Source organism: Rhipicephalus microplus, chromosome 10 (genome assembly GCF_043290135.1).
Source record: "Rhipicephalus microplus isolate Deutch F79 chromosome 10, USDA_Rmic, whole genome shotgun sequence".
Lineage (NCBI taxonomy): Eukaryota > Metazoa > Arthropoda > Arachnida > Ixodida > Ixodidae > Rhipicephalus > Rhipicephalus microplus.
Genome location: NC_134709.1, coordinates 60,199,840 through 60,215,389, shown reverse-complemented (window position 1 = coordinate 60,215,389; position 15,550 = coordinate 60,199,840). Strand labels below are relative to the sequence as shown.

At 39.5% G+C, this 15,550-nt stretch overlaps 1 protein-coding gene across 1 annotated transcript in view; it reads right to left on the bottom strand.

Annotated features, from left to right (window-relative positions):
* Positions 1-3,081: 3,081 nt before the first annotated feature.
* The window catches only part of LOC142774266 (uncharacterized), a 447,394-nt gene continuing 434,925 nt past the window's right edge, over positions 3,082-15,550 (bottom strand). Inside the window, exons 21-24 of the mRNA XM_075874657.1 lie at positions 10,559-10,585; positions 9,312-9,338; positions 4,053-4,079; positions 3,082-3,141 (exon numbers count right to left, since the gene is read on the bottom strand). Of these exons, the coding sequence (XP_075730772.1) occupies positions 3,082-3,141; positions 4,053-4,079; positions 9,312-9,338; positions 10,559-10,585 (141 nt within the window). The remainder of the gene's footprint in view (positions 3,142-4,052; positions 4,080-9,311; positions 9,339-10,558; positions 10,586-15,550) is intronic.

The following is a 15,550-nucleotide window of genomic DNA, read 5'->3' as shown; positions in this document are numbered from 1 at the left end:
GTGCATGGTGTTCATGCGAGACATAGGAGAACAGACCAATGGGCGGCTGCAAGGTAAAGCGGCGCAGGAGACAAATCACGTGCGATATTTCTTGTATATCAATGTATCGAGAGCTTGTACGCTGTAGACGTCAAGAGAACTACTGTCTACGTCACAGTAGCGCGCCAAAAACGACTAGACATATCAGGAAGGAAGTTCGCCCTCTTTTAAGTATTTTGGAAGCCTGATGAGTGGCCCTTTAAAAAAAGGTGTATTCCTCAACCACGATGTCTCGGAATGTTTCAAGATAATGTACTCGCAGACATGAGAGGTTTGCGCTTAACGAATCACTATTGTCGGAAAGTTCAGATCATAGAGAAGCTTCGAACTTCGCAAAGATAAAATGAGCTGGAAAGATATTCACAAAAAAAAAAAACGTTCCTCGTTCCTGATATTAAAGCGTTGTTCCAATGAGCTGCAATTGCGAAAAAAAAGGTGCAGTGTCCGCCTCATTCTGGAAGAGTTGCCACGATTATTGCACGAGAATAGCGATGAGAAATCACAACTAATGTCTAATTGGTATGTAAAACATTACAAATGGTATGTATATATTTGCTTACTAGAAAAAAACACTTTATTACTGTTGTATGTGTTACAGTTTTTGGACATGTACCTTTTGTTTTTTTGTATAATTTTGTATTGTTTATTTGTATCCTGCAAAATTCTTATGAAAGCCAGCTTGCTCACTGCATTTGGAGCACAGGCCCTTAGCCAGGCTCTTAGCTTTTTGCCTTCGCTCCATTTTCTGTACTGACACAGAAATAAATAAATAAATAAATAAAGTATTAGGTTTCTAATAAAAAAAACGATATAGACCCCCCACAAGAGTGAATCATCCTGGATGTTGGTATGAATACTTTTTGGCGACAACAAGGCCACAGCGCAGAGGACATCACTCACATTTCAGGGAAGCATATAAATAATTTTCACGTGAAAGTTCAATATTATAATAAATCAGCAATATATACCTAAATTGCCAAATGTAAGATGTGTCGTGAGTTGATAAGTTTGTGACTCATAAAAGAAAAGCGTCCATTAATTTTGCGTGGTCGTGCCTGAAGACTGTTTATTGGACGACGACATGAAGTTGTATCACTCAATTAGTAGTCATTTGCTCAGAGATATAGCAAACTCGCTATTCGTGAGTTTATGAAAAATACTCATCGATCCAGGAGGAGTAGTTTGCGGTGACTGAAGGGTAGGTCCCTATAAAACTGTATTAGAACATTTGCTTGCATTCTAATCATATGATCTTCACATCTTGAACTATATAACCAAAATCATGTGCCGTGGAGAAAACATGCACCGGCGATTGACGAACTCACGATATAAAATGTGAAATTGCTTGTGAGGAAGAAAATTGATATTGTAGAAAAATCATCGTAAAAGTCCACCGAGTCTGGTGGATGCGTATCGGGAGTCAACAAACGGAATGCCGAGATCCACCAGAGACTGATTTAACTGATGCCAACATATATTCACAGAAATAATATTTTCCGTGAACAAATATATTATGTTAAATCGACAGATGAACACCTTTAAAAATTATCTTGTTTTGAAATGTGAAAGTTTTGGGTGCAAAGCTATGAGGTTGGCTCGGATCAAGGAGGTTTGAAAGTTTTTAAAGCTTCTTTGCCACAGATCTTTGAAAGTTGTAGTACGTGGTCCCAAGTTGATGCGACAGCCACAAAAATGTTGAAACAAGATTATCATAGAATTTACGAAAAAGGATGGACGACACATAGCTATCCTACCGACTAGATCTTTAACTCTCCACAGGCATTGTTCCCCAAGAAAGAGAATGAAATGAACTGTACTTGTCTTTATTTTGAAGACCATTTTTACCACAAACTGCGCAATTTCATTGGCGCTGTCGTTAACGTGAATGCCTGCTAGAAATTATGTTGTTCAACTATACCAGCAACAGAACGCTTGCCGAGAGATATCAGAAATGCTAGTATTGATTTTTCTTTTTTGTTTTTCTTTTGGCAACATAATACGTACTACAAGCTGGTTAATCTCCAGGCTATTGAACACAGTATGATGTTTGAGCTCACCAATACTTTTTCACATACTGGACAATCTGTCTGTGACCATGAAAATAACCCATTGAAATGCTAACAGTTTTGGTGCCCGGTGGTTCCGGTGTCTGTGTGAAAGCGAGGTGAGAAGTTGTGTTATCGGAAAGGAGCATGTGATTGCTGGCCCACACGAATGAATTTATAAACTTGTTGCGGCCAGTGTGTGCTAATTAAATTGATGAAATACATGGAGCTAGGGGCAGTATCTCTGCATCAGCCATTACACGCACCAAATTATTTAGGAGAGTGTTTACAAAAAAAAGAACAGCGATAGACAAATCACCCTCTGTCGAAGTATTAGGAGCGTAAAACTTACACAGAACACCAAGATGTGCATCACTGCGTTTGTTGTGTTCTGTGTGTTATCTTTTATACAGTCATTTGTCTTTTCGCTGTTTCATAACCTCTAACAGCAATGAACTGACTAGTTCACCAGAGCGTCCTAATAAATTCAGCGTCAAAATGTTGTCCTACGATGGAGTATACATATTGTAATATGGGCACAAGAAAGTGGTAATAGCTACCTAAACAGCTCAAACGCCAAATATGTTGTAAGTAGATAGGTTCACGATTCAATAAAACATCAAAACATTCATTGTTTATGAACACTCGTTGATTGGGTGAGAAAAATTAAAAGTAAGAACAAAAAAGTTTTCTTATTGACCGAAAGTTCTACGACTCAATCAGCATTCATTTTCTCTTAGATATTAGCGAAATCGCAATTTGTCACTTCTCTAAAAAGTACTCACTGGTCTAGTAGGAGCAGTGTGCGGCGTCTGAAGAGCAGGTCCCATTAATACTCCATTAGACATTTGCTCGCATCATTGTGGTTTCTAACTCAGCATCATTATCTCAAAATCACAGTATAATAATCTACTGAATCATGTGTCAGGAAAAAATCATGCACCGGCGTAAGGAGAATTCACATCAACAAATGTAAAATTTCTTGTCGGAAAATCGCTTAATCAATAGCAAAGACGTTGCAAAGACTCACCGGGCCTGACGGGGGCGTCTCTGGAGTCTACAAGGTAATCCCGAGAAAGGTCTCAGTATTTATTCTAATCACACAAAATATCCTTACAAAATGCTCATCGTGAAGCCACATTAAAACATGTTGAATACCTGCTTGCGCCGGGCTTTGAAACATCAATAGCACTGCAGTGCTTGTTCCAAGATCCAACACTCTAAAAAATTGACCGAGTAAAATGGGTGCTTTTTGGTCCTACAACATATAATCATCATTCGGCATGCCTGCACTTCCTCGCTTGAAAACTTGGCGCTTGCCACCTTCCTATCAAAAAGCTATGTGACGATGATAACGCGCATGTCGTTCGGGACCGCAATGTGTGAGGCGTGCGGCACTAAATCTGAGAAAGGAACGCGAGATAAATGACGATTATTGTTGGGGGACAATCCTTTTTTACTCGATCCTTTCTTATGGTGATGTGCTTCCGTCAGTCGCGTACAGTGAGAGTTTTCGAAGCGTACAGCTTTTTGAAAATGAATGACACGAAAGCCATTCTAGCGAATCAGTCTTTATATTCATATGAACATCGTTTTAAAACGAAGAAAAAGAAGAAAGCGTGACATGCTTGATCTTGGAGAAAAGTTGTACTGAGAACTACGGAAGTTCATGGGAGGTCTGCTCAACGGAAATAAACGTTGTTAATTGTTTAACTCATCTGCCAGTAACCGAATGTTAAGAAACAATATTGGAAGCAATATTGGAAACAATATAAGAAACAATATTGGAGGCTTCGTATGCCGCCTTGTTCCTGATAATGAGGTTGCCACTGTGAGATGTTATATACTAAGGTTACTAAGGTGATTCATGCGCTTTATGAGTACTGCAAGGACATGGACATTCAACAACTTCCAATCCTCTGGTGAGGCTTAGTCAATGAAATAGCAACAATTGATTCAAGAACTTACTGTTTCGGTGCCTGGTGATTCTGGTGTCTATGCGGAAGCGACGGAAAAGAATTGATTAACCAAAAGTTGTTGTGGGTCGTTGGTGTTTTCAAATGTATGCACTCAATTTCACCTCTCATATGCCCTGAATAAATGTCGCAAAATTTATGACACTTAGAACACTTAAGACTGTACCCGTGTCTCATCAATTATATTCTTTGAAAAGTTAAGGAGAAGGTAAGAAGCGAACCCAATTAGAGTAGAAAATTCACAATTATTACGTTTTCTTTTCGTGGACAACCAGAAGCATCGCGAAGCATGAAATGTGGAGCCGGTAATGTAATATAGATCCCGTTGATGACAAGCATTCATAGTTCTAAAGTAGCGTGGTTCCTTTCAGTTACAGTAGCGATAAAAATAATGTCCAATACATGCGTTGCTTTAGAACCGTGCAATTGATGGGACTATACGATTATTCTGTTTATGAGGAACTGGTGCATACATCACAAATAATTAGAACATGATGTGTGACTGAATAAACAGTAGTTGGCGAGAAAAGAAAGCAATTATGACATCCTTCACATTTTACGAAACCTCAAGTATACTTGACGCTAAAGTGTTGTAAACCAACAAAGCGCCAAATATGCCTTATAGGTTGCTGAACACTGAATTTGGAAGAAAATAATTAAATCCTTTTTCCATTAATACAAATAATTAAGGATCATGAAGTATTTGTTTGCAAAGATATCTCTCGAAGTCATTATTCATCAGCAGTTCAAAACGACTAACTGGTTTATGAGACAACTGAATAGTACGACAGAATAGAACTTCATTAGTACTTTTTGATGGCATTATTATGGTTCTTAGCACGTGCATCATTATCGCAACAGCTGTTATCACCAAAGAAGCACAAATTGACGATTTCTGCTGCATAATGCGTAGATTCGTTATTACGAAAAAAATGAATTAAGAACAATGCTGCAATTCGAGCCGTCCGATAGAATTTCTTTATGGTATTGTTTTTTCAATGTATTATACTTAAAAAGAACTTTATTAAGCAAAAATGAGACCATTAGTTCAAGAAGTGAATCAAGAAAATGAAAGTATTGTGGGAAAATACAGACTATACACGAGTAATGAAGTTCATGAGCCACCCTTTGTTAAAAATTGATTACGCGTGCCTAGAAAGACGGGCATGAAAACGCATGAACACTCTTTGTTTCCCCAAGGAGCGCCTATCATTCGTAACACAGTGCCCGACATTTTTTTACGTTTTCTACGAGAGACCGGTTAAAGACATACAAGGTAAAACATAACGTGGAAAGTCATTCAGGCGGAGCAATAGCAGGTGAGATGTGCCAAGAAGCCCCGTCTGGTAGCAGCAGCATCAGCATCACCATGCTATAACTGCAACGATCACCACCACCACCACTCTAAAGATCATTACCAGAAGCCGATTTGAGCAAGTAACTTCATATCTAATGATAAGCTGACTAACTGTTCCACTTCACTTCGGGAAATGTGCCCCAAAAGTGCCCGACCCTGATCAAGCTATTAAGGCAAAAAAAAAAAAAAGAAATGTTCAGGTCTGCAACTCTTGACCGCGTAGCTTGTATCACTTGTACACAGAACAACGACAAGGGTACAGCGATTGATTGACTCGTTCTTTGCCTTCGAAAAAAAAGACTGGAACACCACTTTTTTGAGATTAAAAACATTGGAGCTTGTGTCATTTTTGCGTGCGAACATTTTGCAGTACCTGGGCAGCACATCTTGCTCACTTTGGCCAATGTTAGCACATTGCATGCGAATAAGATCGATGGCACATAGCGACTAAGTGGATAATACCATTCCAAGACTGTTCTGAACGAAGTTGAAAGAAAAGAGGCATGATCAACGTTATTTTCTGGACCATTGTTCGAGTATCTACAAAATGCTAATTAAGTTTTTCTTGGGGTAATTAAAAATCAGAAGTTTAATTGCTCAATGTATCTTTTCTAGCAACAGGACTAGCAGTGTGAGCGCTGATATACTAAGGCTATCACACACTGTATAATTCACCTTCCTCGCAAACACAGTTAAACCATTCACATACAACAATTTCACAGATGATATTCATGCTACAGTAACGAAATAACATCTGCCTTAACACTTACTGTTTCGGTGCCCGGTGATTCTGGTGTCTATGGAAAAGTGAGGAAAAAAGCTCGACCATTCGAAGTAGGAGTTGGTTGATTGCGTTCGCGAATGAACGTCCAATATGATTTAATGGGATTGACGGCTTATATGGCACCGAGGACAGTATTCGTACTCAACCAATATATATGCTTCGGAAAGGCTGTAGAAAAGGTGCGCAAAAATTATAGTTTTATGCAGTTCACGTCCTTCTTTCTTAAAAAAGGGAAGCCGTTGTGAAACTTAAAAGCTAGCGTGAGTAAGTTAATAAAGTTGTCTGTATTGCCGTTCATGACAAGCGGTCCTCATTTCCCATTATAGAGGCGCGTGCTCGGATCAGCTGAACATGAGACAAAAATGCCCAGTATTCACCTCAATTTGGATTACTATCTCTGGGTATTACACAATTAGTCTGTTTACTGATGATAAACCATTGATATCTTTGTAAAAAGGGGAAGCCTCGTGAGAGTCTGAATCAATATAATTTAAAGACAACTAAAGAAGTTACTGAAAAATACATTGCTCACTTTTTGCACGCATATACATTGCAATTTTCCCTGTACTATTCTGTTATGATGCAGTGATAGCAGCTAAACAAACTGCAAAAATACCAAACTTAAGGTAATTTGATAGGAATATGACTCATAAAAAACTAAAAGCGTTCGATGCTTGGGGGCAGTCGTTTCTGAATACTCTACAATCGGGAAAAGAAAGTTTGTTAATGAAAGAGACGTTTTCGCGTTTATATTGCTACATGCAACTTTTGGGACTGACGATATGCGCACTAATTTTCATATATATTTCTCGAACTCATGATTTGTCGTAATTAAAAAAAAACTCACCGATCCAGAAGGAGTAGTATGAGGAGTATGAAGGACAGGCCCCAAATAAAACCCTTTTAGATCTCTTATCTTGCAATATCACAGCCTTTAGTACAACGTATGTAACGCAGCCACCGTTATTTTACGGTGTTGAGTATATTGTTTGTTAAAGTTTTTAAGTATAAAAACGTAGAACATGAAGGACTCGACATTAACATGCAGGAAACCAAAACAACAACCAAGAAAAGTACCGTGCCTCTAGCACGGTCGTATACATTTTTTGTGAACAAATGTTGCACCTAAGAAATCAACAAGTGCAGAACCCTATGATACCCTCACTAGTTTAAGTAAATAGAACAGAAAAATGAAAACATACCCTGGAGAACACTATATATGCATATTTGTACACAATTGTGACTCGCCATATAGTAACCGGTAATTTCAGGTGCCTGCAAATTACAATATCAGGAAGCGCGTTGAACAATTACCTGAACACGCATGGACAAGGAGGCCAATAGGGAAACTTCATTTCGTGAAACGTGCTCGTGAAGTATATCTTGTTGAAGCGTGTAAGACAACGCAGCGATATTATGAGAGTTTCAATACATGAAAGGGTAGTGCGTGTCATTTGCGCTTTACAATAACAAATTCACAGAGAATGATTGACGGTGCTTTATATTTCCAAAAAAAAAAACAATCATATTTTCAGAATCTTTAGAGTTCAATGTATTTGCACCTATAAAATTTCTGCGTATGATTATCATAAAACATCTGCTCAGTATACTGCTCTCAATTAGACTGAAGTTGTTGTGCTTGGTCGTTATAAAATAATTTATATTGAGGGATATATCTTTCAACCTAATTAGCTCCTTTTGTGGAGTGAAAATTCAGAAATATTTGGAGGTGAAATGAGTGACTTCTGTTACTCTGGCTGTCGTGTTTGCTAGTATGAGATGTCATGCATATCAAACATGGGTGCTCATTTTACCTTGACGTAAGGAGCCTTACTTCTATGTAAATTCAAGGAATTCAGCAAGAACATTGATTTACATAGTTTACTTCCCCAAAGATTTCTATCCACTATCCACTTCCCCAATGCAAGATTTTTCCTCGTTAACCTCCCTGCCTGTTACTTAACATCGTGCCATATCTCTTTAACCTCCAAGATGATCGAGCACAGACAGATAACACTAAAACATATCAAATGACCACTACTCGGCAGGTTTGATGCCTTATTTGTCGAGACAAAGTGCACGAATGCCTGATGTAATAAATCAAGAGCTAACGTAATGCTCAATGTCTGATGGCTGCTGAATTTAGACGATCATGTTCCATTTTGTTGCCTTTTTTTAAGCCGTTCTTGTCTCAGTGAAAGGAAGTCGTCGAAAATCTTTGAAGATCGACTGACAGCTATCAGACAGTGAAGGAGCAGTATAGACATTCAGAACCAACTCCTCTTGCGTTCAATTGCGTAGTACTTTGCCGGTGAGTTTGGAGTCAAAGTGTGACATCAAACACCGAATCGAGATAGGGCCGGAAGACAGCATGCGTGAGTGATGTGAAAACTGACAATAGGATATCTAAGATTGTATCTTATCTTCAAGTGCCTCAAAATGCGAGATGAACAATATTCAGACTTACCGGGCCTGTGGGCCTTGTCTCTGGTGTCTAAATATAAAATGCCCAGAGCCATTTCAGTCCGACAATACAATTAGTGGTCAAACAATAATTCTACGTATTTACACGCGCTGCACGAAGGTTAAACGCAAACTTCCTGAGTTGAAATATGCCATTGTCTGCTGAACGTAGTCGTCTGTAAAAACATCAGGCTTTCATGTGTAGAGCTTTGGACATTATCGCAATAGTTTCAATTATTTGTACATGGCTGCGGCACCCACACAAAACGTTTCTTGGCATAGAGTATACGAAAAAGCTCGAATGCTCAAAGTGACTGAATCAAGAGTTACACGCAATAATATTTTCTAACAAGACAACAGGAAAGGAGCATGACCATCATCATTTTGGACAAAGTTAACGTGGACCGATAAACTGGAGCTCTGATTCTGTTGCGGAACAAACAGGAGGCCTTCCGAATATTATAAACAATGTTGGGGGCACTACCTTTAAGTTGTTCTCTGAAAATTGGCAGCATGACCTGTCATACTCCCGATATTAGGCACGTTGTCGTGTGTCATAGTCATTAATTTTTTGACAAGATTTACGTGCTTCGAATCAAGGGGGCATGCCGTGAGAATAGCAACAAATGTTTCAAAAAACCACTTACTGTTTCGGTGCCTGGTGATTCTGGTGTCTATACGGAAGCGACAATATGAAATTGAATTAATTGAAAATGGCAGTTTGTCGCTGGCGCTGGCGAATTAATTTATATGTTTTTCACATCCAGATTCTCTAATTAGGTTCGCGCTATGCATGGCACTGAGCTGTGTATGGCACAGTATCCGAGCCTCAACAATTAAAATATCGGAAGCTTTTGAAGAGATGGTGCACAAAACTTTCTTATTTATATTCTCTAGAAGTATGATTACTTCAGTTATTATTTTTAATAAGTGCGCAATGATGCTTAGAACCTGTTACGAGTAATGCACGTAAACTTTCACGGCGTGCAATGATTGTGTTACTGAATTTCAACTATGAGAAGAGCAGGGTATAATGATTACTTTATTGAGCATCGTGATCAGTAGATATTACAGAATTATTGGCTTCTGTATTCTGCAACTAAATACCCTGTAGTAAAAAAGTGAAAGTACCGCAGGTGGCCTAATAACTACTATTCTACAAGAAAGAAAAAAACACACATTAGGATTAATTGAAAACTTCTCGTTAAAACTATATTTAGTAAAATGGTACGTATAAGTGTTCAATTTTAAGGAAGGTCTGATGTTATCTAAAATGATCAAGCACCGGAAAGGTGTTTTTGAGTATTGGACTCAAGAGACGTGCCAGTGCACATTTTTTCAGCACCAGCCACTTGGGACGCCTATTAATTAGCTGAAAGTAAGTTGAATAAGCAAAACTATTTTTTGTTTTTATCAAGTTGTAAAACTCACTGCGTAATAAATTTCTAATTGTTTTAGTTGACTTGGTACTAATCAGTTAAAGACAAAATAACACACAGGTCCAGAAGGAGCCGTATGGGGCGTCTGAAAAGTACGCCCCAAACACCGTATTAGTACTGCTTGCTGGCTTTATCATGATTCATATTAACATGATTGTCACATGAGCTACCCTCTTAACGTGTTGAATATATTTTGATAATATATTAAGACACTGACATTCATGGAATTTAGGTGTCCGAAGGTTTGAGTGTAGGACTCACTTTAAACAGAAAAGCACTCTCGGTGTTTGGGCAGTCACTTCTGATGCTTAATTAATGGGTGAAATAAAATTGCAGAGAGAACAAATATCTTTTGGCCTTGGTTAAATCCATTAGTCTCATCACTCATTTGATTTCCTCCTATATCTAGCGAAGCCGTTATTCGTCAGTTATACAAAATAATAAACGTTACTCACCGGTCCAGAAGGAGCAGTGTGCGGCGTCTGAAGAGCATGCCCCATTAAGACCACATTAGGGCTCTTCTAATATCATGGCTTCTAGCACAACATCATTATGACACTCAGCGTTACTTTAACGTACTGAATATACTAGGTTACAATCCGGCAGCTTGAACCATACACCAAAGCGGAGGTCTTGGTATCATTACTATAAAAAACATAGAGACACTAACAAGGCAAACAAAAATACAAATTAAAATATCTATGACAACCATTACTGTCCAAAAATGTTTTTAATGAGCTGGTATTGCGCCCACGGAAGAAACAATTCTGTAAATCTCTAATGATGAAATTCTGAGTTGAACGAAAACTAAAACAGTACTATAAAAATTGATTGCGGAAAAACATGGAATGCACTAATATATGAATTTAATAAACTGCTATTTCAAAACCGAGAATATGGAGTGTCCGGGAAGGCCAATGCCAGGAATAATTTCGAGCGAATACCTTGACATTGACTGCTAAGAGGACCCATAATACCCATTCGGTTAAAGAAGTGTGCCCATAAAGTTCGACGTATGGTTGAAACACGTTCGGCAGCACTGTGCCATCTAGATATTTTCTAGCCGTGACGAGGCAGCTTGTACCAGTTGTGCATGCATGCCAAAAAAGCAGCAGTGACTGATTTAAATGCGTTTTAGAGTTGCAACTACAATCCCACAATTTGTAGGCCCGTGTTCTCAGATTTGGGTGCACGTTAAAAAAACCCAGGTGGTCAAAATTTCCGGAGCCCTCCACTACGGCGTCTCTCATATACATGTGGAGATTTTGGGACGTAAACCCCACATATTAATAAATTACAATACCACAATTTATGACATTTCGAGCATTCGAGCATGGGACATTCATTCGTATGACTGTCAAGCAAAGTCTGTGCAAAAGACAGCACTCACTGTGACTTCAACTCATCTCTCTGGTCACAATATACTGAGGCATGGGCACCACCACAAGCTGGCCTTTTATTATGGGAGGAATATGAATACAAGAAAATAAGGGGCTCAATCAGAGTGATTTCAATTACTATGTTTGTCGTCCTATGGGATATTTGCGGAGTTCATACAGACATCTCTGTTGTGTGCAATCAAGTATTATTAAAGTAACAAACACCATAAGCAGCTGCATCTAAACCTTTTATCAGACACACTGTTTTGGCTAGGGTTTAAAACTAAAAATCACCAGGCAGACAGAGCGAGATCTGCAGCCTAGCAATCAAGGGTCGGGAGAAGCCGCACGGTTGATTTACTGTTTTTTTTAATGTGAAGTGAATAAGCGACATACATTGTATAACCACTTAGGAGCTTACTAAAGTAAGATTTTCATGGATACGAAAGATGGACGTTCAAAGTTTGTATTCAGCCTCAAGATGCACTTGTCTTAACAAATTAAGAAGTCGAATAATGCCGAAAAACAAATAAGGAAACTAGGGCAACACAGTGATAGCCGAGAAATTGCAGCATGGCGTAATGAGCTCTTGAAATGCTCTTACTTTCATTAATACACCAGTGAGTGCTTGCCGGTAAAATTAATGCTAATTTTCATTACATGCCTGGAGTATAGCATAAAACAGCAAATGTCTGATGATACTGAAAGTATATCCGGTCACATGGGAAGCCAGAATAACAAATGTAATATTGCTTGCCGCCGTCAAGTCAATACAGGGATAGAAATAAAGTTACAGACTCACCGAGCCTGATGGCTCTGTCACTGGTGTCTACAGATAAAAAAAATGGATCCGCGCACCTATATCAGGACTGGTTTCCCCTATATATATATATATATATATATATATATATATATATATATATATATATATATATATATATATATATATATATATATATATATATATATATATATATATATATATATATATATATATATATATATATATATATATATATATATATATATGTGTGTGTGTGTTATAAGAAACGACTGCTTAAGTTCCAGGATAGAGGGTTTCAAATCACGAGTCAAAATACGTGAATAGGAATCGCGTATGGTTTACTGAACATCAGTCACAACAAAAAGCTGTCTGTCATCTACAAATAGAGCTTCGCACTTAAATTTACACTGCACGGCAGTTGTCGTTCCCAATCCACTGTGGCTGTGTCAGTCTTGTTTGAACAGAGATTGCGCAGTGCATGCGAGATGGTGAACGAAAGACTAGTGCACCTAGTGGCTAAACCTTTGATTCCATGCAAATATGTTGCTCCAAGACAATAGCAAAACAAGCGTGATCATCTCATTCCTGAGCAGAGTGTGACAAACTTTTCAGCCGTCGCAGAGGTTCGTATTTATTATACATGGTGCGATTTAACGTTAGTAACTTACAGTGTAACTTCTAGTATCAGAAACGCTAATGACTGTTTTTTTCTTTCATTCCTGTTGTTACAGCGAGGTTAACATTACGAGTTGTTATAAAGTGATACTCTCAAACTATTCGTGATTTATAGGCCTCGTGAGAACTGTAAGAACTTCGACATACTACAATTTCTCGGCTTGCATGCTACGCTATACGAATGAAATAGCAACAGCTTGTTCACACACACATACTGTTTCGGTGCCTTGTGATTCTCGTGTCTATGCCGAAGTGAGGAGATAAAATAAATAATTGTAATAATTTGTCATTGGAGCTTCTACATAAGTTCACTTGAAGCGTCAAGAACGCATTTATTCGGAGCCACTTGACATATATCAGCCAGCACGTCAGCCGTGCTCGTGCAATGCATACTTCTATAAGACCGAAACACGGAACAGACACGAGCTGGGACTCTTCTAGGAACAAGTTTATGAATATCATAAGAAATGGGTTCATTTTCCAGTGAATTTTAGGGGGTTCTTCAGGTAAAAAGCTTCAATATAGAGCTTCAAAGTGCCGAAAGGCCCTCGCATGGCAGCTAACACTAAAACTAGCATATATACATAAGGCAAGCATATATCCAAATACACAAGTTTAGTACAATTTCAATAAAAGTTGATAGTTTATGATAGTTGGCCTTGCTGATTTTAATTTGAAACAGCTCAAAATAAAGTTAGCAAATAATGAACGAATACAACCGCATGAAATGTGTTCTTGTTTACGCGTTCCTGTGTCTTTCAAACCGTGGCAAGTTGCAAATGGCCATTCAGTAATTAAATATATAACGGCATTGATTGGTTTCAGTGTTACCGTGGCGCCGACGATCGGTGTAGATAAAAGAACAATTTCACACTCTTGTCGTGGCTGAACAGATTCCTAAGGTGAGAGTGGCCGCCTCAAGCCTCCCTCCCGATCTCAAGAAGCCGGAGGAATAGAGAAGGTCGTAAAGACTACGTCTGTGAAAAATAGTACGCAGTCTGCTTTGCTGTCCAAACGAGACGATGCGTGAGAAGAAAGCTTAAAAGCTACAGATTGAAGAAAAAATATAGAAGGTAGGGCAACATGATCCTGCGAACCTCGGTAAGCCAAGGTTTTCTGATGCCGCCCTTCTCGACATGTGTGTCATGCCTATGGGTGGGCCTGGGACATGACAGTGCCCACAGCAGATGCTGCCAAGGCCAGCCAATCAATTGTAGCTCTTGCCTATCACGAGACCCGTGTCCATTTGTCTCTAATATTCCTTTCGCAACTATGCTGCAATATTGCCTTATGAGGCATCCTCCTCAATTAATTCCAGTGAAACTGCCAAAGCTCTGCGACAAACATTCCTTCTCCGCAAAATATCCCAATGAACGGGTGTGTGTGCCACGAAATTCGGGCAAATGGCCCTGCTCAGTGCTCCAGCCCGTCCTTTAGTAACACTTATGGGTGAGAAAACAAGCATAGAGAGAGAAAGAAAGCGGTCGAAGAGAGAAAGAAACACGCAAATTCCTTCCGGGAAAAATTCTGCACGTGATGGGCTCCGAACACGCGTATCCTCGATCCGAAGGTGAAAGTCGAAACACCTCGGCAATGCAGGCACCCTTGCATAGCGTTGCATACCATTACATCACCTTGTACTCGATCCGAAGGTGAAAGTTGAAACATCTCGGCCATACAGCACCCTTGCATAACGTAGCATACCATAACATGACCTTGCACTCGATCCGAAGGTAAAAGTCGAAACAGCTCGGCCATGCAGGCACCCTTGCATAGTGTAGCATACCATAACATGACCTTGTACTCGATCCTAAGGTGAAATTCGAAACAGCTCGGCTATGCAGGCACCCTTGCGTAGCGTAGCATATCATAACATGACGCTGTACTCGATCCGAAGGGGAAAGTCTAAACAGCTTGGCCATGCAGGCACCCTTGCATAGCGTAGCATGACATAACATGACCTTGTACTCGATCAGAAGGTGAAAGTCGAAACAGCTCGGCCATGCAGGCACCTTTGCATAACGCAGCATACCATAACATGACCTTGTACTCGATTCGAAGGTGAAAGTCAAAACAGCTCGGCCATGCAGGCACACTTGCATAGCGTTGCATACCATAACATCACCTTGTACTCGATCCTAAGGTGAAAGTCGAAACATCTCGGCCATGCAGCACCCTTGCATAACGTAGCATACCATAACATGACCTTGCACTCGATCCGAAGGTGAAATTCGAAACAGCTCGGCCATGCAGGCACCCTCGCATAGTGTAGCATACCATAACATGACATTGTACTCTATCCTAAGGTGAAAGTCGAAACAGCTCGGCTATGCAGGCACCCTTGCATAGCGCAGCATACCATAACATGACCTTGTACTCGATCCGAAGGTGAAAGTCGAAACAGCTCGGCCATGCAGACACACTTGCATAGCGTTGCATACCATAACATCACCTTGTACTCGATCCGAAGGTGAAAGTCGAAACATCTCGGCCATGCAGCACCCTTGCATAACGTAGCATACCATAACATGACCTTGTACTCGATCCGAAGGTGAAAGTCGAAACAGCTCGGATTTGCAGGCACCCTTGCATAGCGCAGCATACCATAA